The 23,467-nt window shown below is 45.3% G+C and overlaps 2 protein-coding genes across 2 annotated transcripts; both read right to left on the bottom strand.

The window, feature by feature from the left end:
- Positions 1 to 651: 651 nt before the first annotated feature.
- On the bottom strand, positions 652 to 1,103 carry LOC141491237 (high mobility group protein B3-like). The gene is given in 2 exon segments (XM_074191967.1): positions 652 to 903; positions 906 to 1,103. Coding segments are annotated over 2 exon segments (450 nt in total).
- Positions 1,104 to 7,762: 6,659 nt separating this feature from the next.
- Positions 7,763 to 22,683, bottom strand: SDHB (succinate dehydrogenase complex iron sulfur subunit B). The gene is made up of 8 exons (XM_074218295.1): positions 22,575 to 22,683; positions 18,577 to 18,704; positions 16,336 to 16,421; positions 14,293 to 14,429; positions 13,049 to 13,165; positions 11,860 to 11,961; positions 9,932 to 10,054; positions 7,763 to 7,984 (listed from the first exon to the last, which is right to left on the bottom strand). Exons 1-8 carry the CDS (start codon positions 22,650 to 22,652, stop codon positions 7,907 to 7,909), a joined length of 849 nt encoding a protein of 282 aa, XP_074074396.1. The 5' UTR covers positions 22,653 to 22,683; the 3' UTR covers positions 7,763 to 7,906.
- Positions 22,684 to 23,467: the final 784 nt, after the last annotated feature.

Below are 23,467 nucleotides of genomic sequence, written 5' to 3'. Positions count from 1 at the left end.
CTGCAATCTACCCTCACAGTGCAGGCTTTGGGTGGCAACCTCCTAGGAAAGGTCTCATGCCCCCTTCAAGCCTGGACTCCAAGAATCTGCCTAGGGGTGTGGGGTTTCTTGCTGTTTTTACAAACTAGAGATATGTGCGGTTTATAACCCAGAATCTTCTAGCCAATAACCCTGTGGTTAAACACCACCTTACAAAAAAAAAAAATGCCTGAAAACATTTGTAAATGTTTTTGTTTTACACCAACAACAAAAGTGCACAGAGTGAGGAGAACAGGAGAAGGCCTCTTCATTTTTAAAAATGTTTGGAAATATGTCCAACTTTGATACAGTTTCTAGGTGCTCCGAGATCCCTGGAGACACTTCATGTAAACCAGTTACACTGTCTATCTGGAAGCATGTTTGAGAAGTTATGTGATCAGAAGCCAGCTAAGCCTCATGTGGGCAATGGGCACCGTCGCCAGGAGAGAGGTTTCATTTAAAGGTGCTTCCTCTACTCTATGGTATTCACATGGAGACAAAATAGGGCACAGTTTCATTGTCATCTTCTTCATCCTCCTCCTCTTCTTCCTCCTCTCCCTTTTTCCAGACAGCTTTAGCTGCTCCCTTGGCCCCATCGAACTTCCCTTTCCCCTTATAATCTGCAAGATCCTTCTATTTCTCCTTCAGTTTGGCTGCCTTATTATTATAAGGTTGCTTCTCATTGTCACTCAGATTGTCCCACATTTCGCTGAGCTTCTTTGCCACGTCCCCAATGGATATACCAGGGGTTGTAGACTTGATCTGGGGACAAAATTCTGAACAGAACAGGAAGAAGCCAGCTGGTGGCTGTTTAGGTGCATTGGGATCCTTTTTGCCACCTTTCGCTGGTCCATAGTCTTTCATTTCTCTATCCTATCGTACCTTATATCAGCTTTTGCCATCTCATCAAACTTGGATTTCTCTTTCCCCGACATAGTCTGCCACCTCTCGGAACCCTTTTTAGAAAACTCTGCAAAGTTAACAGGAACCTCTGGATTCTTCTTATGCTCTTCCAGGCAAGTTTGCATAAAGAAGGCATAAGCAGACATCTTACCCTTTGGTTTCTTGGGGTCACCTTTAGCCATGGTGAACTCTGTATGGTTCGCTAGTCTGGACAGCGCAGGGCATGATGCTTGGCTAAGCCCTCCCCCAACCTGAGCCGCCTCCCTTCATTCCTTTTCTTCCTTCTCTCTCTTTCTTCTCTTTCTTCTCTTTCTCTCTTTCCTTCCTTCCTTCCTTCCTTCCTTCCTTCCTTCCTTCCTTCCTTCCTTCCTTCCTTCCTTCCTATTTTGAGGTAGCACAGTATAGTGGACAGAGTTTTGGCTCAAAAACCAGAAGAGCTGGGTTCAAATTTGTCTTCTAATGCTGACAATTTGTGTGACCTCAAGCAATTCAATTTAATCTTCTTTAATTTAATCCCCTTTCCCCCCCTCTTATCTATAACATGATGACCTTTAAGGTTGCTTTCCTCTCTAATTGATCATCCTGTAACTCTCCTTCTCTAGAATTTCCAGCAAGTCCTTTCACTTTATTTTTTTAATTAAAAATTTTTTTATGGTTTTTTTTTGCAAAGCAAATGGGGTTAAGTGACTTGCCCAAGACCACACAGCCAGAATTATTAAGTGTCTGAGGTCGGATTTGAACTCAGGTACTCCAGGGCTGGTGCTTTATCCACTATGCCACCTAGCTGCCCCAAGTTCTTTCACTTTAAAAGGCTAGAAATAGACCAATGAGTGAATGACTGTCATATCTTGTTAATAATAGCTAACATTTATATAGCATCTACTGTATATCAGGTACTGCACTAAGTAAGCACTTTACAATCATTATTTCATTTATCCTCAGAACCACCTTAGGAGGTAGAGACTATTATGCCCATTTTACAGATAAGGAAACTGAGACAAACAACAGTTAAGTGATCTGCCCAGTGTCACACAACTAGTAAGTATCAGAGAACTGGATTTGAACTCAGGTCTTCTTTCTTCAGGCACTGTGGCCACCTAGCAGCTTTCATGTGGAGGAGATGAATGGACACCTGAGCAGTTTGAAGGGTGAAGACTCCAGGTGAAGTAAATGTCTTTTCAAACAAGAAGAGGTTGTGGGTCTGGTCTGCTCTCTCTGTTTCTTTAAGGAAGTGGTTCCCCAGGTGTGGTCTGGCTACTTCTGTGCCTTCAGGGAAGTTATTGTCTGGTTTTCTTGAAATCCTTGAGAAGAAGGTAGGGGTGGGGATCACTTTTATTTAGAGATCTCTCTGCAAACAAGAGGCAGCAGGTACAGTGACTGGGAGTCAGGAGAACTGGCCTTTGTGTCTTTCTTTGTGACTATGTGACCTTATAACAACCTGAACCTCATTTTTTTTTCTCTGCAAAATGAAAGGTTTAGAAAAGGTGATTTCTAAGAGCCCTCCCAGCTCTGTATTCTAAGGGACCCTCCCAGCTCCCACATCCTGTGTTCTAAGGGACCCTCCCAGCTCCCACATCCTGTGTTCTAAGGGACCCTCTCAGCTCCCACATCTCAGCTCTGACATTGTATATTCTAGGGTCCCTCCAAACTCTGAAGTCTTGCATTCTGAGGACACTCCCAACCCTGATATTGGGTTCAAAAATCTCTCACAAGTGAAATAGTCTGCAAGTCTGTGAGAATAGAAAGTCATCCACTGTGTGTTCTTTTGGGCCCAAATTGTATAAAACATTTGAGAATTTCTGATCTAGGGGAAGCTAGAAATCCCTTGTTTGTGCTGAGATCTGAGTAGCTTCACAGATATCCTTCCCTGGTGCCTCTTCCTGGCAATGCAATCGGTTTGGGGTTCTTGGAAGCTCTGCCAGGAGGGGACAAGCTGGTTCTCTCCCCCTCTCCCTCCTCCTTCCTCATGCCCCCCCCCCCCCAGTCTGGGCCAGCTTTGAGTCCTGGACTAGTCAAGGCTCTCTCTGGCTCTCCATCCAATCCTAGGATCCCAGGCCCAGAGAAGCTCACCCCCATTCCCTCGATGATCAACAGGGCATGACTTTTTTGTTAAGCAATGGCAACTCCAGAAACTGAAAGGCCATGACTGAATTATGGCCTCACCATCACAATTTACAGTGCAATTTCAGGCAAGGTCTTGTGATGCTTCCTCCCCCCCCCCCCTTCCCCACTCCCCCATAGGCCTCTTCCTCCACAGCTTCATCAACAACCTTTTACCCCTAGAGGAGCCTCCACCCTGGGAAACTCCCTTTTGTCTGCCAGTAACAGCCTTTTAGGAGTGGGGGACTTTAAACAAACACCCCAAGACACTTCCCTGCCCTTCTGCCTCGCTGCTCTCTTTTCCTACTTCGCCCCTTCAGTCTTGAACAATGAACCATCACCAAACCAACTCTGCCACTTTGATTACTAGCGGAAGTTACTCCAGACTGGTCAAGGCATTCTGGAAAGTTAACTCAAACAGTATTTTAACAAGCAGGCAGTCTCCTAATTCAAGATTTCTACAAATTTTACTTCTAATCATTTTGGGAAAAGAGATATATCTGAGTACATGGAGAGGTAGAGAAAGGAAGAGGTGGAGGGACACCTTGCCAGTCTAAGCTAGAAAATGTTGGAATTATAAATTATGTTCAATAAAACTGGGGAGTATAGGGAGTGTGACCAGTCACCCTGTCCTTCAGATTATGGACAAGGACTTTCTTTGCTTTTTATTCCCTGAGATAACAGCACCATGACAATCCCTTTATAAATATCTCATTTGATCCAGGGGTGGTTGTGAGGACCCCATTTTACAAGCAAGGAAACTGAGGCAGACAGAAGTAAAAGTGACTTACCCAAGGTCACACGGCTAGTGAAAGTTTGCAGTTAGATTTGAACTCATATTTTTCTAAGTTTAGCATTCTAAAGTTTAGCATTACTCTCCCTCAAGGTGATTGACCCTTACTTAGTAAGTTGTTTTTCAGTCATATCCATCCATGGCCATGGCCATGACCCCATTTGGGGTTTTCTTCCGGGAATGATTTGCCATTTTCTTCTCCAGCTCATTGGACAGATGAGGAAACTACAGCAAACAGGATTGAGTGACTTGTCCAGGGTCACACAGCTAGAAAGTATCTCTGAAGCCCAGCATTAGAATTTAAATGCTTTTTTTGTTCATTCAAGTCAATATTTGGTGAGTGACTCTTTCTTTTTGTTGGTTTTGGTGGGTAATGGGGTTAAGTGACTTGCCCAAGGTCACACACACAGCTAATAAGTAGCAAGTTTCTTAGACCAGAGTGAGTGATTCTTAGAGACAATATTCTTAGAGTGATTTAACAAAGCTCTCTAGGTAATTTAGGAGTAGGATGGCTTGGGCCTCATTAGCAATCTGTTGTAACCAAGGCATCTAAATAGTCACAAAACTCACAGAATTAGAGAATTTTAGGGGGGAAAGGGCCTGAAGTTAAACCTCTTCTCCCTTATGTCTGGCAGGTGGTCTGTTGGGACAGTTCCAATGATAGCTCCCTCCCTTTCAGGGAAGTTAGACCAAGTCAATTAGCCCCTGAACCTGTAATTTTCTCCTGTTGGTTCTAGATCTGCCCTCTGCAAGGTCAAAGAATGTGTTGAAGAAAAAAAAATACACATCTCTTTTGTGTTTTATTGAACATAATTTATAATTCCAACATTTTCTAGCTTAGACTGGCAAGGTGTCCCTCCACCTCTTCCTTTCTCTGCCTCTCCATGTACTCAGATATATCTTTTTTCCCCAAAATGATTAGAAGTAAAATTTGTAGAAATCTTGAATTAGAAGAATGTCTTCATGTTAAAATACTGTTTGAGTTAACTTTCCAGAATGCCTTGACCTGGTCTGGAGTAACTTCCACTAGTAATCAAAGAGCCCTCACCGTTTTTCCTTATTGATATCTTAGAGCCTTTCTGCAAGGAGAAGGTAGTCCTGCCCCTGAGCAGGTCATAGCCTGAGCCAACCAGCAAAGGTGCCTTGATCTAAACAGGGTCAAGTCTAGAATTAGAGTTTTTAAGACAAGAGAGATGTTGGTTTTTTAACATATCTTGATGAGTAGCAGCTGAGTGGGGCAGTGAATAGAGTACCGGCCCTGGAGTCAGGACTGAGTTTAAATCCAGCCTCAGACACTTAATACTCACTTAGCTGTGTGACTTTGGGCAAGTCACTTAACCCCATTGCCTTGCAAAACCCAAGCCTCCCCCTCCAAACCAGAAAACAGATCTAGATGAACTAAAGACTCAATTTCCATTTATTTAAACTCTCTAAAGTCTATAAACTATTGAAAGTAATAGTTAACATTTATATATCATGAGCAAATGGGTTTTAATGCTCTTATAACAACTGTGGGAAGTATTATTATTATTATCTCATGTACAGATGAGAAAAATGAGGCAAATAGAGGGTTAAGTGACTTGTCCAGAGTCACATAGCTAGTAAGTGATTAAGCTGGAAAGAATTAGATTTGGAGTCAGTGGACCAGGGTTGGAATCGTGGATGGTCACTTTTCCTGGCTATGTGCCAGATGCCCGGGTCTCCATGGCCTCATCTGAGGTGAGGGTTGAGGGTGGGTGGGCACTAGAAGACCTCTCAGCTCCCTCTGGGTTCTACATTCATGACCATGACCTATCTGATTACCTTCCCCTCCCTCCATCCCTCCTCCAGGACTCAAATACTGGAGTCACCCATTTGGGAGGTCCCTCCCAAATCAGAGGCAGATTGCATCATTTCTGTCCTCGAGGCTCACTCAATTCTTGCCTACATCAGCCCCAAGGGCTCCATCCAATGTGCTGAGGCTTCCCAGATTTCTCTGGCTGTCCCCAGGTACTGATGATTATCCTCCTTTTCTCCACTGACCTGCTCAGCATCCCTTCCTATCATACAATTCCTGGATCCTATCTTTTACATCCTCTTCTTCATCTTCCTCACTGACCACATGCAGAAATGTGCTCAATCTACCATCAGCTTTTCTGCTGCCTTGTGGGGCATTCTCTTTTGGAATTTTTCGAGATAGTGCTATTCTGGATCCTGCTGCCACACAGAATATAGAATGTTGCAGAACTTGTAGAACATTGGCATTAAAGACAAGGCTCTGCTTTCATGAGAAGGGCCACACCCTTTTTATAGATGATCCCCATTTTATAGACTTTGGGAGGGTAGACTAAGACAGGACTCAGACTCAAGCCTCTGACCTCCAAATTTCCCACTAAGGTTTATCTTAACTCAATCCACCTCCTCAAAATATCACAGATGTTATTACGTAGGAGGGGTACATGCCAAAATCAAGTCTCTGTTTGTTTTGGGATGTGGTCTCTCACGGAGGGATAAGGGCTGAGGCTCCATCTAAAAAGGACGGCATCAGTATCACCTTGGACTAAGGTCAGCAGGACCCAGGAGCCGGATTCTAATTCCAGGAAACCTTAATTTTCATTCTTCCCATGTCTGCCACCCCATTAGTCAAAGGAGTTGTGCCTGCTTACAAGGTCAGTGCTTCCAGTCCAATCAGATGGCAACGAAGTAGGAAAAATTAAACTGTCAGTGGATAAAGCCTTCCAGTTTCGTTTGAGGTGAAATTAGCTTGTGGGGTAGGGAGAGCGACCCCTCAGCAACAGGACTATCTGCTGATGCTAATTTGACATGACAGCCATCAGCCTCTAGCTCATCAGCACCGGTGATCTTCCGGATAAGTCATTAAGTTATTCATGAGAAAAATGATTCTTTCCCCATAGATAGAGGGGGAGATTAGCAGGAAGGCCGACCTCATTCAGAACAGAAGATCCCCCAGGGCTGGCAGAGAAATAATAATAGAGCTGGCTTAGGGGGACAGCGTGTGGCTGTGCCTCTTTTGAAAGCATGGTTACCACAGGCAGGAGGATCCTCATCTAGGATAAAGGACTTGTCTCTAGAGCCTTGTTGTGTTCTAAAGGGATGCACACACTGTGGCTTCAAAAAGATCCTCCTTGAGAAGCCACAAGTGGAGATAGCTTTGAAAAAGTTTTACTAAAATTTTAATGCTGATCATCGACACAAGCAGCTAAGACTTGCCTAGTGATGACCAATATTTAAATTTTGATATGTGAAGTATAAGCTGTCTCAGTCCTCTGAGCTGCCTCCAAATTTCCCCATCTAATTCTGCTTTTTTTCTCCTTTATGAGATGGTCTTTGCATTTCTCATACTGGTCATTCACATTACTTCATGTATTGCAATGTATTTACCTAACCCCATGGAATGTTTGAGGTGATCATTTGGGCACCAAGCTCCTAACTTCCCCATTTGTTTCAGTCCCTCCTGTCTAGTGCCTTTCAGCCAAGAACTGTAGCTGTAGCATGTGAAATAAGTCATTCTTTTTTTTTTTAAGGTTTTTTGCAAGGCAAATGGGGTTAAGTAGCTTGCCCAAGGCCACACAGCTGGGTAATTATTAAGTGTCTGAGACTGGATTTGAACCCAGGTACTCCTGACTCCAAGGCCAGTGCTTTATCCACTACACCACCTAGCCACCCCTGAAATAAGTCATTCTTAGCAATGATGTTGAGCCTCAGATGCTTTCTGAACAATTTTTGGAACTAGAATTGTTAGCGGGATCATAGGTGCCCCACACCATGGTTCTGTGCCGACTTCTAAGACCACCTCTCCAAAGACAGAAAAGAGGCCCTTGTACCTTAACACCATTCTTGCACCTTCTAGCCTTCACACCCCTGTGCTCCAGAGCTTGTGGGAACCATCTGGAAAACAGAACGAAGGACCCCCTCCCCCCACTTGACAAGAGCCAGGCCTCAGGACAGTTTTGTTAATAAAGTAGTATGTTCTTTATTCACTTCTCGTTGTCATTGGACATGCAACATTCATGGAAAAACAGGACCCTGGAGTCCAATCAGATATAAATTAGGTTCAGCTGGGGGCTAAATTCATGATTGCTCTGGAGATGGCTATGCACTGGCCTTCTTCTCCTTGTAGGTTGCCATCATCTTCTTGATTTCAGCTATTGCTTTTCCTGGGTTCAGTCCCTGGTGGGGGGGAAGAGAAACATAACACAAAGTGATCATATCAGCACTGACTGGAGAACTCGGGACCCCTGGCCAGTTTCTTCAGCCACCCTGCTGCAACTGGTATAAAACACACCCATCAACTCTACTAGGCCGGGGGCTAAAGGGCCGTGCTGGCGATAGCCCCAGATGGATGTGACTTGTGCTTCCTGGGAGGGGCAGTGAAGGTCTCATCTGGGGGGCCCTCTCTGAGCCCCTCCCCACTCTGCAGGGCCTCAGGTGCTAGTCTTGGTACAGGCTCTTTGTGCACCCCCCCCCCCCAGGAGACTGAACACCTGGCAAGCAGGGACCATTTTCATTTTGCCTTGGTATCCCGACCACAGAGGCTGGGTCCTGGCACAGAATCGAATCAAAGTGAAATGGTTAAAAATTTAAGTTTGGATCGAAGAGCTGAAGATATGAACACAAAACTGGCTAATGTGAAATCTTGCAAGTGTGTACCCTCACTGGACCAGCACTGGTAGGAGTCAGCTGCTAGTCCCTTCCCAGGGGGAAATCTTCACCAGACAACCCCCAGCCACTGGCACTGCTGGGCCTTTTATTACACATCCACCAAGGTGATGAGGCCCAGAGCCACTTCCTGCCTTACCTGTCCACAGGAGAATGGAAGCTCCTCAAGGGCAGGGGTTGTTTTTTGTCTTTACCCCTGAGACTCCCGTGTCCTCTTTTTTGTCAGTGTGTCTGAGCCTATGATTTCACTGGCACAGGGAAAGCCTGGTGAGCTCTACTCCCAAAGGTAATGGGCACCTTCTCTGTAGTTTAGGACTTAGGGAATTTTCTGTGGACTTTGTTCAGATCACAAAGCCAGTCTGTGGAAGAGGCAGGACTTGAACTCAGGTCTTTCTGGCTAGGGACCAACTCCTCATCCACCTCATTTGCTCTCTCAGATTGTTCTTTAAAAACCCAATGCATGCATCTCTGGTTTTTCAAACTAGAAAGAGGGATCTCTTTTGAAGAGATAGACACAGAATCTCTCAGATCACTAGTCTCCTGTTATATAAGAGGAGCCAGTGAATCACCTTTGAATGAACCAAAAACCATGACCTGTACTCATCTGACAGGGCACACACCAAGCTCCCAGAAGGAATGGTGTGAGTGGAGAGCCGGCTTCTGGTTTTGGCTCAGCCACAAATATGCAAGGTGACCTCAGTTCCCTGTTTTGTAAACTAAAGCAGCTGAACCAGGACCACAGATTGGGGCTGGAAGGGTCTTCTGAAATCCTCTAAACAGCACCTTTTCATACATATAAGTACACCGAGGCCCAGGGAAGTTCTACAATGCCCACAGTGACACAGGACAGGCTCCCAGGCTCTAAGTGTCTACAATTCTCTGGAAGCTGTGTCAGGGGCTCCATGCTTCTCTATGCCCTTGAGTAACTTGGATTTCCTCCCTGAGAACACCCATGTGATGGGAGGAGGTGGTCTGCCTTGTGGTCTGGGAGACCTGGCTCAGGCAGTGTAAGCAGTGTGGCCAGCTGCTGACGGCCTGTGTGGGGAAGGTTCCCTCTCTCATACAGATACACAAGAATTCTGGAGGCTTTTCTAGCCCGGGCATTTCACCCGGAACAGTTAGTGTTAGTCCTCTCTCCTGTCTTGTTTCTCTCCAGAGGATGCCCTGCACCAGCCCACCCCCTTATCACTCTCTCAAGGGCCATCTCCCCCTATTAGAATGTAAGGGCAGGGACTATTGTATCTCCAGCTCTTAAAACAGTAAGCACTCAACACATATTTATTTACTTGACTCTTTTTCTGAGTAAGGCCTGACTAGGGAAGGAAAAAGGGAAAGAGACCACCTTCCAGGATGCTGAGTGATCTCTCCAGGCAGACCCCGTCTCCCCATCACTCACTGCATCACAAGCCCCCAGCTGAGCTAACTGAATGCTTCAATAGCCTGGGCAGCCCCCAGTACCTTAGGGCAGGTCCTGGTGCAGTTCATGATGGTGTGACACCGGTACAAAGAGAAGGGGTCCTGCAGCTGGGCCAGCCGCTCCTCTGTGAAGTCATCCCTGGAGTCAATCATCCAGCGATAGGCCTGGGAAAAGAGAGCCCACTGGTGACAAGGAAGGAAGCTGCCCTTGGGGCTGTCAGACTGGAAGGAAACCTCTTGCCTACTGCTCCATTCACCCACCCCATTCAATCCACATTGATAAACATTATGGGTTGCAAATGAGAAAAAGACAGTTCCTTCCTTCAAGGACTTTGCAGTTTGGGAAAGGTGAGGCACTAAAGGAAGCAGAAAGGTGTGGAGGCCGCCTTCTCTGAGAAGACCTCCTGGGCTCCCTTTTCTGCTCAGCTAGACAGGTGGGCAGAGGGCAGGAACTACTGGTCTTCTCTCCAGTTCCAGCAGGTCTGGCCCAGGTACGGCAAAGTCTGATAGCCATTCCTGAACATTAATCAACTGCTGCGTACGTTGTCCTGGGGCTCATGACTAACAATGAAATCTGGACATGAACAAAGATGTACATTTTGTATAGTATTTTAAGGCTGACCAAGGAGCCATGCTGTATGCTCTCAAAAGGTGACATTCTGAAGATGAAGGATGAGCTCACTAATTATGCTAGTGGGGAGAATTCCTTTTGGTCTAGGGCTGGTGGCGGTCGAGGGGCTTAAGGGGAGAGGGAGGGAAGATGTGAACAAAGAGATCCAAAGAAATGTCTTCTTTCTGAGCCAAGCACGAGTGCATCTGGCCTCTCCCAGGCCTGGTGAGAAGCTGACCCTTGGGACAGCCTCAGCACCATGAGGTCTGCTGGACTGTTCTGAGCATGACAAGAAAGAGAGATTTTCTTCTCATCAGCTGAGACCTTCAGGCCAAAGCCTCGGGTGAAATACATCTTTGGATGTGACCCTCTGGGGGGACACAGTCAGGCTGAAGGCTAGCAGGACCACTAAATTACTTCTGGTTTTGTTAATAAAAAACACCGACTTTTTGAGCATTGTAGGGTCTATGAAAAATCTTGACAGCAAATCTAACTGTGCCAGCTGCTTGTATGGAAACACTAAAGCTCTCCATATGGTAGAAGGTAAAAGGACAATGACAAAACCACAATAAAATCGAAGTCTGCTTCAAGGAACCCCTACCAACTGGCCTGCCTGTATTCCCTGGCCCTGGAGGCTGTCTCTCTCATGGGGGGTGGGGTGCTTCTGGTTTGGCCCAGCCTGGCCCTGAGGGACTCTCCTGTATGAGAGGGAGCAGGAAAAGAGAGGTAGAAAGGGAGAGAAGCCAGAGCCAGACAAATAGGATGGCACCAGCCAACTGCCCCAGGGAACTCACTGAAGAACACCTGTGTGTGCAGATGGAGAGCCCAGTCAGCACCCTGTGACAAAGAGTTCTAAGAGTGTAGGCAGCCACGGCCTTCCTGGAGGAGGACCATAACTACTTCTTCTCAGAGGAGTTTCTCTTCCAAGCTTCATAGGGCCCTGGCCGAGGTTAGCCTTTACTAGTCCCTGCTCCCACCCGTTCTTGCTAGCCTGAGGCCTCAGCTGTAAGCAGGGCCCCAGGGAGTCTTCTGATGAACTGAGATGCCTGGGGTGGGCTCAGCATGACTGTAAAGAAGTCAAATGAATTCATCTGTTCATACTTTGATCCTCCATGAGAGAGGGAGTCAGTGAAAACTCAGGCACCATCTTTAATTAACTCTATGGATGTGAACACAAAGCTCAGCCTCTAGAGGAGGGCAGGGCACAGATAGACAGAAGGATGCACAAGGAAGCAGGGGCACAGATTGGCCCAGGGTTAGCACAGGAGCATCAGGGGGTTGTCACTGGTCTATGCTGACCATGCTGGAGTCTGTTTGGGTCCTGGGTCCTGGGTCCAGGGTCCAGGTGGAAGCACCTTACCTGCATGAGGACAGCGGGTCCCAGATACTTGTCTCCGTTCCACCAGTAACTGGGGCAGCTGGTGCTGCAGCAAGCACAGAGGATGCACTCGTAGAGCCCGTCCTGAGGAGAGGGGGAGGGGGGAAGAGAGAGAGGGCTCTGAAGGGGGTAGGGTCCAGATTTAGGCTGATCCCTTTTCTACTATCAGTCTGAAAGTGCTCTCAAGGCTCTGGGAGCTTGACCCAGCTACAAGCATCTGGGGCAGGATCTGAGTCTGCATTGGCAGCTCCAGGCTGGTTCCAGGCTCTTGGGCGCCCTCTGCTGCTGAATAGTGGCCTGGACTAGAGGGCAGTGTTGACCTCTTGGTCAGGGCAGGCAGCAGTGGTCAGGCCTAAGATCCTGAGCTCCTGGTCTCCAGGAGTATTTGAGGAAGGACCAGCATCTTGACTGGCTCCCTCGCCCAGGGTCAGACTTCCAGGAACTTTGACTGCCTGAAATCCCCTCCAGAACTAGGAAGTGAGAGTGGCCTCTGATCCACTGGCTCAGCTGCCACGGCTGGTGTGCTCCCATGCTCACCCCTTATGTTTTGGGAGACAGCCACAGATCTTCTCTTGGAACCTGAGTCTGTTTAGACTCAATTCTAGCAACCTGGATCATCTGAGTTCTTTTTCAGACCCTCTCACTACACTGGTGATGAGGGAGCAGTCAGAATGATGACTTTTAAATACTGTTAAAGATTTCTGTTGAAAATGATCAAAATACAATAAAACAGGTTTGGTATTTGAGCAGCTGAGCTTCAGTTCTTGGGAAACCCACTGATGTGATGGCAAGGATGCTGGGTGAGGCTGTCCTCACCCAGGGAGCTCTCAGGGTCTTAAATGGGCAGGTGTGGTCAGACAGGGCCTCCTCGTCCAAGTCTGGCTTTATGAAAGGGGTTGTCCCAGGGCATATTTAACTTCAAGAAAAGTCTGACCTAAGGGCACTCTCTAGGTGTCCTGGAGAATGGCCTTTTTCTAGACCAGAAAAGGATGGGGACAAAATTCTGATTCTGAGTCAAAGCTTTTTTTTCTCAAAGATCTCAGGGCAAATATCTCATAATATAAAATGGCAATTCTAAAAGGCACTCACACCTCTCCAGTCCCGTATCAAAACTACAACACTAATAAAATATCCCCATCCCCTCAAACCACAACACTCAGTAGAATAATACCAGTTTCTCTCGATCTTCTATGGATTGAAAATATTGCTCCTTGCCCTCCTGGGATTCATCCTTCTTCTTTAAGTAAGGCTGAATGGATTTATACTGAGCATAGAAATTATTCAAATCCTGGGAAAGAGAACAAGAAATAAATAATTTAAATCCCATTGTCCTTTCTTGGAGGAATAGGGGTAGGGACTGGAAGGGGAGGAAGAAGGGGAAGGGAATGAATAAGCATTTATTAAGCCTTACTTTCTGTGCTAGGAACCACATTAAGTTCTTTATAAATCTTAACTAGTTTGATTGTCACAACCACCCCTTGGGAGACAGGTGCTATTATCCTCATTTTATAGGTAAGGAAAGTGAGAGATAGCAAAGAAGTGACTTGCCCAGGGCCACACAGCTAGAGTCTGAGGTTGGATTTGAATTCAGTTCTGGGCACTGTGATGTCCCCTAACTCAGCACTAAAACTTCACTCAGGTTTCCTGGGCCCTTATCTGACTCAAGTCCAAAGATGTCCAAGTCTCCCTCTCCCCTGCTGACAGATGTCAAATCTGAGTCTGGAAGCATCTCTAGCTTGCCACATCAGTTGTTATTTGTAGGAAAAGTACTAGTTTTCCACTAGGAAGCTCTGTGGTCCCATTACCACCCAACCTGACCAGGAGTGGGGGGAGCTTCTGGCCAACCTTCCCTTAGATCCCAGAATTTCTGGCCCTCAGGTAGGAAGATCCTTTGAGTGGGGGAAGTCTTTGCTAGACATGAAGCACAGATCTAGATGTGGAGGTCACCAACACAGAAAATAAGCACCCCTCTCTGAAGGAGCAGAGAAGGATCACAGGAGGCAGCCCTTGGGTTGGAACTGGAATGGCAGGAGAAGGGACGCATCTGCAAAGCCACAGACCAGAGGACTGTAGACAAGAAGGGGATGGGACGTAGATGTGGGGAGACAGTGGGCTACCTGGGCTGAGTTGCAGTGTGCATGAAAAGGAGGGCAAAAGCCTGGGGAGGGAAGCTGGAGCTATATTATGGAGGGCTCTGAATCAACAAGGTAAGGCGAAGTTTTGTATTTCATCTCTAAGGCAACAGGAAGCTACTGATGAAGCTACTCATCTAGCAGATGAGTGACAGGGTCAGACTCCTGTCTTTGGAAGATGTTCTGGTGGGTATGTGGACGGGAGAGATGCTGCAAGAATGTAGGCACCTTGGAAAGTTCTCTTTCCACAAGGATCTCAAACAAGAAAGAGAGGTAAACTCACAGGGACAAGATCCTTCATCACGTACATATGGGGAAGAGGATAGATTTTAGAAACTTTGCTGAGGTTGGAGTCAATTCTTCTGGTGCAAGCCAGGGTGTTGCCCCCATTAATATTCATTGCACAGGAACCACAGATGCCTAAGAGAGACAGATCACATCAGCTTACTCCCACACTTTTAGACCAGTTTCCTCTTTTCTTGACCTGCCACCCTCATTCCTCAGGCTGCCCTTCTGATGCTACCACAGAGGCCCCCCTGAACGCAGACAGTTTAGCCATCAGATCACTCAATGCAGCATCAACAGCAGCTGTCCTTCCCTTGTTTCTGTGAAACACCACCATGGGCTGCAGGGATTGGGGAAATGCATTTACCAGACAGTTGATATCTTTTGGGCCACTGTCTGGCTTTCAGAGAGAACGATGGACTAAACCCATTAAGAAGAAATTTGTCCAGTGAGTAACTCACTACAACATAATACAATAAAATTATTAAGTGTCAATGGTGAGCACTTATTATATTATATTGTATTGTGTTATATTATATATTATCATTATAAATGTCTATGTTTGGTAGTCTAGATAAGACACCAACAAAAGGAAGATGGAAAACCAGAGCTTATCATCACAGAATTTGAGATGCAGAATGCCATGGCTAGGAAGAGCCTCAGAGCACAGCAAAGCTGAAAGCTGCCCACAAGTCAAAGGCAGCTCAGCAACACCCTACAGATGAAAACCAGAGGCTAGAGCCAAAATTCAATTATCTTTGGCAATCTCAGAACTGGAAGGCATTTCGAAGCCAATGTTAGCCACAGGTGTCAAACCCATGCAACAAGGAAGGAAACAAACTAAATCTAATTAGGAAACGTTTAATAAAATAAAAATTAATTAAATTAATTGAAAAATATAAACAAAATTACAGCAAAGATGTTTTCTAAGTCAATGCTACCCATAGGGATTAGTTTAGTTGATGTAGGTGTACTCAGAGCTCTATAAGTAGGTGTATCTGGGTATTTGTTCTACTGAAAAATACTGACACACATTGACAAAGCATTTTTAAAGAATCTCTGCTACCACCCAGCCTCTGCTTGCAGACCCCCAAGGAGGAGCTCCTTGGAGTTTTGCTGGCATTAAGCCTACATCGACTGTTTTCTAACTCTAACCCTCTTTTATACCTCACACCAGTCGCTAAGGACACCTTCCAAATACTTGTCGATGGTTAGCTCCTGCGTCACTTTCTCCCAGTCAAAACAGATATTTCTCCCTTAGGCTAAGCAGTCCCAGTTTCTTCCCATGATTCCTACGAGATTGGATCTCCCATTGAGGACTATACACAATACTGCTAAGAATTCATCCAGGGTATAGAGCCCAAGGTTCCACAGGTGGTAAGAAACACAACTGCCAACAAACTCGGCCTAAAGCATGGATTTTTCCACTATTCATCATTTTCACTATTCTATTCACTATTTACACACACACACACACACACTTCAGCCTTCCTGCATCACCCCTACTCAGAGGCCTGTGTCTGACCGTGTCCCCTTCTATTTTTGGGGTTTACCCAGATTAGCAGAGAAGGGTACAGCCCCACACCGTCTGTTCTTTGTGATACCTTCATTTACATTGTTTTAGCTGTTTCAAAATTCTCTCCCTTTCACTATGATGTCCATAGAAAGCTTTCCAGTGACTGTGTTCATAAAAATCAACTCATGAGCTTGACATGGATTCAGGCCATGACAAATCTGTTTCTCATTAGGCAAAAGCCTTGATTTTTTTGGTTTTGTTTTCTATCAAATGGGACTGAACTTATTCTCATGTCTCTGAAAGAATCATCCAGGGGAAAAGTTACTTAAAAGTATGTGACTAAATACAGAAAAACAGTTACAGGACATACTTCCTTAACTATTTTGTTCAAGTTATTCTTTTTTTTTTAAATGGTTTTTGCAAGGCAATGGTGTTAAGTGACTTTCTCAAGATTACACAGCTAAGTAAGTAATAAGTGTCTAAGTCCGAATTTGAACTCAGATCCTCCTGACTCCAGGGCCTTACCTTCTCGGCATGATCTTCGGAAAGTCAGTGTGGCATCCATCTCATTTTTAATCTTGATCAAAGCATCCAACACCATTGGGCCACATCTTTGAAGGGAGGGGGGGAAAAAGAATTTATCTTTCATAAAATTTAACCATCCTATTCCACCTTGGTTCCTGCCAATAAGATAAACTTTAAAATATAATGTCTTCTTGGTAAATATTTATTGAATAGAGATTTATTTTTTCTTTTCCTGGAGCTAATGTTAGATGTGGAAAATTATCATAAACATTAAGCACAATATATATTGAATAAGACACAGGATGTAAAAAAAGCAGATTATTTAAATTATCATTATTTTTTGAAAGAATAAAAACCAATTCACTAAAATCACTTTTTATTAAAGATTTCAGTTTAGTAAAGACCATGTTTACTATATTAACACTTTTTTAAAAAAACCTAGAACTTCAAGTTTCTCTAAACAGCCTATTTTTTTTAGTTTTTTGCAAGGCAATGGGGTTAAGTGGCTTGTCCAAGACCACACAAGTAATAAGTGTCTGAGGCTGGATTTGAACTCAGGTCCTTCTGACTTCAGGCCAGTGCTCTATCCACTGCGCCACCTAGCTGCCCCAGACAGCCTACTTTAAATTTCAGATCCTATTTCCAGGATCTGACCACTAAAAATTTAAGAATCATGGAACTTCAAACTAGAAAGGACCTCATTTCACACTGAACTTAAAAACAACTAAAAACTAAGGATTGTGATACCTTTAGTTTTTATATCAGACTTCTGTTTATTGGCCAAATGCCCCCTCAATAAACACTTGTAACAAAGAAAAACAATCAAATACAATCATCCAATACAATGCCTGAATCTGACAAGTTAGAAACACTTGTGGTTCAGTTACTCTTCCTCCTCCTTGTAATGAAAAGAAGGCCTGTGCCCTCCTCTCTTACAAAGGACCTAGAATGGTCACCTCAAACATTCCACATTAAGATTCAATTGAGAGTTCTTTTTCTTTTATGTTCATGTAATAATTCACCATGTATACAGAGCAGCTGGAGTGGAGCAATAGAGTGAGCCCCGGAAGATTTGAACCAGGGTTCTGAATAAGAACCAGAAGACTTGAATTCAAATCTTGCCTCATACACTCATTAGCTGTGTCATTCTGAGAAAGTCACTTCATCTCTCTTTCCTCATCTGTAAAATGAACATAATAGTATCATCCTCCCATTTTGAGGACCAAATGAGATAATTGTACCATGCTTCCTTAATATAGAGTTTGGCCCAGAGTAGGTGTGTATTTAAATGTCAGTTGTTGCTACTTTAATTTTCAAACTCATCCTCATTCTTTTTATCATTATTACACTGCTTTCCTGGATCTGCTTACTTTACCCAGCACCAGTTCATCTTGACCTTTCCATATTTCTTGTTTTCTTCACTGAATCAGACTTTCACAAGTTGGAAAGAATTCTCAAGGTCACAAATGGTCACCTAGCTTCCACCAGAACACATCCAGAGTAGATGGAGATTTTTGTAGGAAGCCCATCACTATAAAGTTTTTCCTTGAACAAGAGCCAAAATTGTCTTCCATTTTCTCAAATGATGTGGTTTCCAGGCTTTTGGCTGCTCTTGTCTAGAGGCAATTTATTAACCTTCCTTTCCCAGGGTGGTTTCCAGCCTGCACATCAAACTGGCTGGAGCAGCACAGATGAGGTGTCTATCATGGAATCATCTAATTCTTAAGTGATTATGAACACAGTGAAATTAGGATGAACTGATTTTTTTTTTGCAAAGAGGTCTCAGATATCAGAATAACTGACTTCTCCTCACAGCATGCTATCATTGTGATAGGCATATGATTTATTTCCTGTATTAATCTATTTTGGATGATAACATTACTTCTTTCTGTCACTGTTGATCTTCCCTCAATGTTTTCAGCCTAAATTGACACCTAGATTTTCTTATGCAAATAGACTTTCTTATGATACAATGCTACCCTATTTCTCTCATCCCTATTCTTCACCTCATGGATAAGGTATTTCTTTCCAGAATTAAAATGGGTCCCAAGCCACTGTGTCTCTTGACATCACATATACACGACTAGGGATGTGAACTGTGACCCATTAGTAGGGACTTGTGTCATGTGTAATTTCATATTAAAGCTGTCTCTCCTTTGGAAATCATTTCTGTAGACTTTTCTCACTTCATATCACTAGAACATTGCCTGTCAAAATCTTCTTTTGGTCACAGATACTCACTTGTTCAGATCGATTTCATAAGTTTGCATTCGAGGCTTGTCTCCAGGCTTGTCTGGGTCCCATCTGTAGATGGCAAATTTTTTGATGCGGGGAGCAGCAGCAGCTGCTGTCTGTGCCCCTCGGCAGGCCTGAAATGAGGGGACAGAAATCACAAAAGCAGGAATAGTTTGTCAAATATTCAACAATAAACAGTTTCAAGAGATATCATTCTTAATTCTCTATTGGGATTAAAAATGAAAAAAAGTCAGTCATCTCTGATGGAAAGGGCAGCAGGCTAAGAGTCAGCAGAAAAGTTCCCCTGTTCCAGGTCCACCATTAACTCACTTAGTGACCTTGGACAAAGTTCCTTTCCCTTTCTGGGCATGTTTCTTCTATCAACTGTGTAGATAGAGGCACAAAGGAAAGCAGAAACAGTCCCAATCCTTGTTTTACTGGGAGAGATAATGCATAAATAAGGAGGCACACCCAAGATCTACAATGTGTAAAGAGAAGGAAATCTCTAAGGAAAAGGTATTATTAGGGTCTGGTAAGAAGCTAGGGAACAAGAAAGGCTAGCTGCAAGTCTTTAAGGAAGCCAGGAAAACTAAAAGGGGAGGGGAAGAGCAGAGAATTCCCTGGCATGGGACAAAGACAAAGGTGGAGAGTGCCAGATGAGGACACAGAGAGCCAATGTCAATCACCCACTGCCATATGGACCCATCTACTACTACTACCCCAGTGCCTCCCCAAGAAATCACTGGTCTGGGCTCCTCAACATTGCCCTTCCAGAAAGACCTGAGCCTGATGAGGCTGTTTGGAGAAGGAGCACCAGGCTGGATTCCAGAGGGTCTCAGCCAAGCTTCCAGCTTGGACCCTCCAATTTGCCTCTCAGTTGGTTCCCTCACTTGTGAAATGGGAACAGTAACATCGGCACTTCCTACACTGTGAGGTTATTGTCCATGTTCTGAAAACATTTAAGCACCAGAACAATATGAGCTACCTAATTTTCACTGGCATCACATCCACAGGGCATTTCAGGTGGATTATTCATTGGTCTAACAAGGAACACTCACAGATGTCCAGGACTTGCAGGGGCCTTGGTTGTTCTGTTTTATGATTATAGGAATTTCTACAATTGACATATCTGGCCTCTGTCTGAACACTGATGAGGCTGGTAGTTCTTATATTTTGGGGAGTTCCAACATCAGCACCTGAGTTTCTTATATTTAAAAAAAATGTCTCTTTGTGACTTCTCAAGTCTGTCCTCTGACATCTGAGCTACTTTCATTTACCAACTAACCTTTTTGAGTAGAAAAACCAAGGTGGTCTCCTCAAAAACTGCAAAAACAATCCAAAAAAAAAGAAGAGTAATGCAGAATGAAAATACTTTTCTCTAGGCCACCTAAAATTTTCTTTGATAACATAAGTAAAAACTAACCAAGTGACTAAAGAACAATCAACCCCAACAATCCACACAAGAGCATTCACCACTCTTGAGCTGGCTTTGTATAAATATTGGTTCTCATGGGGGTGTTTCTCCTATAGAAAATAAGCTTCCTTTGCTGCTTTGTTTGTGTATCCCTAATGTCTGACACATCCTAGGGGCTGGGCTGGACAAGAAGTCATCCTTGAGTGCCAGGAGAAGGTGGTTTCAGGATCATCAATCTGTGTTGGAGGGGGCCCTAGAGACCACAAGGCATAGAATCAGAATTAAAAGAGATCTCAGAAGCCAGGCTCCATTTACAGGAGAAGAAATGAAGTTCTAGGAAGGATCACCAATTTGCCCAAGTTCAATCACGGAGATAAATTTAGGTCTCCCAATTCTAGGACCAGTATTCTTTGCACTGACCAAGGCTATTTGTTCACTTAATGCTCACAAGATACACAGGCATTTGCCAACTGAAAAACAAGAGGAGACTGTCATAAAATAATTCAGATAATGGATCTGGGGAAGTAAGGAGGGCAGTGAGTTTCAACCTGGGTTGGTTTGGATGATGTTCCTTAAGGATGCAGAAAACAGCCTGGAAAAATATCAGGAATTTGGAGAGGAAAGACAAAATATGAATTTATGTGTGGGATTGGAGAGTGGGGGAGGACCCCTGTCAGTGAAATGGTAAGTGACTCAATTTTGAACTCTGCCAACCCTCACCAAGAAAATCTTTCTAGGGGCAGCAAGGTGTTGAAGTGATAGAACACTGATCCTAGAGTCTGAAGGACCTGAGTTCAAATCACCTCAGACCCTTGATACTTACTAGGTATGTGACTTTGGACAACCCTAATGCCCCACAAAAACAAACAAAAGTATCTATGGAGTGCTTACTGAATGCAGAGCAAAGAATACTATGTTCACTTTACATTTTTGCAAGGCAAATGGGGTTAAGCAGCTTGCCCAAGGCCACACAGCTAAGTAATTATTTAGTGTCTGAGGCCGAATTTGAACTCAGGTACTCCTGATTCCAAGGCTGGTGCTATATCCACTGTGGCACCTAGCCGCCCCTATGTTCACTTTTAAAAAAGCTTCTTTTATGTTTTTCTTTCTCTTGTTTTTTTGCCCCTCTTAACTTGAATTCCTCTTTCACAATATGGCTAATATGGAAATGGTATACACAATTATACATATACAACTTTTACCAGACTATTTCCCACCATGGGGAGGGAAGTCAGGAAGTGTGGAACTTGTAAGTTTACAAATGGATGAATGTTGAATACTATCTTTATGTGCAACTGGAAAAATAAAATATAGATAAAGCACCACCTACTTCACAGGACTGTTGCCTACAAAATAAACAAAAAACCATTTTTTTTGGCAAGGCAGTGGGGTTAAGTGACTTGCCCAAGGTCACACTAAGTATTTGAACTGAGGTCCTCCTGACTCCAGGGCTGGTGTGCTATCTACTGTGCCACTTAGCTGCCCCCAAAACTAGTAATTCTTTAAGTGTAATGGAAATGGGAGCTAACTAGAGTTTGAGGCCCCTTTTGAACACCGGTCTCCCTGATTCGAGGACTGGGGCACAATCTACTGTGCTACCATCCATAAGTCCTGAGCAACCAGTATGCCACCAGAACCTCAATCTTAGCACTGACTGGATGCTTCTCTGGGAATGTTTCTGAGCAGGTAACACTCCACCCTATCAAGAGAACAGGTTTTATTTGCTTCTTTCAGGTTCTAGTGTCACAGCTGAACTGAGAACGGCAACGATACTCAAAGTAATTAGTTCTTCCTTAGGGAAAAGGGGCTGGAGCTCACTTTCCTGGGTGCTGTCACCAATTCCATTCGGCCTAAGAATAAGGCGCACTGTGCGCTCGGCAACCCCAAGGAAAACGAGTAAATAAGTTCTTTGAGGGAGCAAGAAGTTAATTATTAATGGTTAATTTAATGCTGGCTCTTTGGTGAGATTATACCCAGGGGCCTGGGCAAATCGACATGTTCCATGAGAGACCGGAATGAGATTGAGGTGACTGACCTTTGAGCTAAGATTCTGAGATACACGGGAAGCTTCATTACCTGCCCGACTTTACAAGAAGGGGGGAGGAAGGTAGGAAGAGGGGGAGACAGAGAAAAAGAGACAGACAGGGAGAGAGACAGAGAGAGAGACAGAGAGGAGGGAGAGAGACGGAGAGACGGAGAGGAGAGAGACAGGGAGAGAGACAGAGACGGGGAGGAGAGAGACAGACTGACAGTTCATCGCCGGCGTGTCCTTGGACAATCACCTCCCCGTCTGGGCTTCACTTATCACTCGCCAAACAACGAGCTTCTCCTGGATGGCCCCCAACACAACCAGCTCGGACGTCTGTGTTCGCGGCCTCCCCCACTCTCGGGAGTCCGCGCTCCGGGCCCTCCCGGCTCCGGCCTCCCCGCCCCGCCGGCCCGCCTTCTCGGGCCTCTCTCCGGGCTCGGCTCCCCGCCCTGCCCCCGCCGCTCCGGCCCGGGCCCCGGGTGACGCCGCAGTCTCCCCGGGCTCTTCCCGGCCCCGTCCTCCGTCTCCGGCCCTCGTGGCCGCGCCGCGCCGCCGCCTCACCTGTCCCCGGACCGCGGGCAGCAGAGAGACGCCCGGGCCCAGGGCGCGCTTCAAGGAGACTCCGACCACCGCAGCCATCTTGGCCCGTGAGGTCAAGCCCGCCCGGGCACGTCCGGGGCGGGGCGCGGCGCCTTCCGGCCCTCCCGCATCCCGTCGGCCCCCGCGGCGACCTTCTAGGCCTGAAACGAGACACCGAGGGGCGGGGACTTCCGGTCTTTAAATACGGAAGGAGGATCCTGGGAGTTGAGGGGGAGGGGCGGCACGGAGGCCCGCAAAGCGCAGGCGCAAACGCCAAAGCCGCAGCCCCGCCTTTCGGGCCTTTCTTGGGGGCGGGGCCAGACGGGGGCGGGCCCAAGCGGCTCCGCCCCGCCCTCCTGCTCCACCCTCTCCTCCACTCTCCAAGTTCTTTTTTTTTTGCTGTAAATCCTTTTATCCTGACCGAGTCTGTCTGTCTGTCTTCCCTTTTTCTATTTCCTTCTCCTTCTTCGCCTCCTCCTTCTCCTTCTCCTTCCCCTCCTCCTCCCCTCCCCCTCCTTTTCCTCCTCCCCCTCCTTCTTTCTCCTCCTTCTCCTTTTTCTTCTTTCTCTTCTTTTTTCTTCATCTCCTCTTTCTTCTTCTCCTTCTCCTTCTCTTTCTCCTTCTTCCTTTCTTTTTCTTCTTTTCTCTTTTTTCTTATTTTTCTTCTCTTTTCTTTTTTCTCCTCTTTCTTCTTCTTTTCTTCTTTTCCTTCTTTTTTCTTTTCTTCTTTTCTTTCTTTTCTTTTTCCTTCTTTTTCTTCTTTTCTTTTTCTTTTCTTCTCTTCTCTTCTTCTTCTCTTTGTCTCTCTCTCTCTCTCTCTCACACACACACGCACACATCAGGATTAAGTGACTTGCCAGGGTCACACAGCTAAT

This window comes from Macrotis lagotis, chromosome 1 (genome assembly GCF_037893015.1).
Source record: "Macrotis lagotis isolate mMagLag1 chromosome 1, bilby.v1.9.chrom.fasta, whole genome shotgun sequence".
Taxonomy (NCBI): domain Eukaryota; kingdom Metazoa; phylum Chordata; class Mammalia; order Peramelemorphia; family Peramelidae; genus Macrotis; species Macrotis lagotis.
Note: the sequence above shows the minus strand (reverse complement) of the source record. Positions and strands in the feature narration are given on the sequence as shown.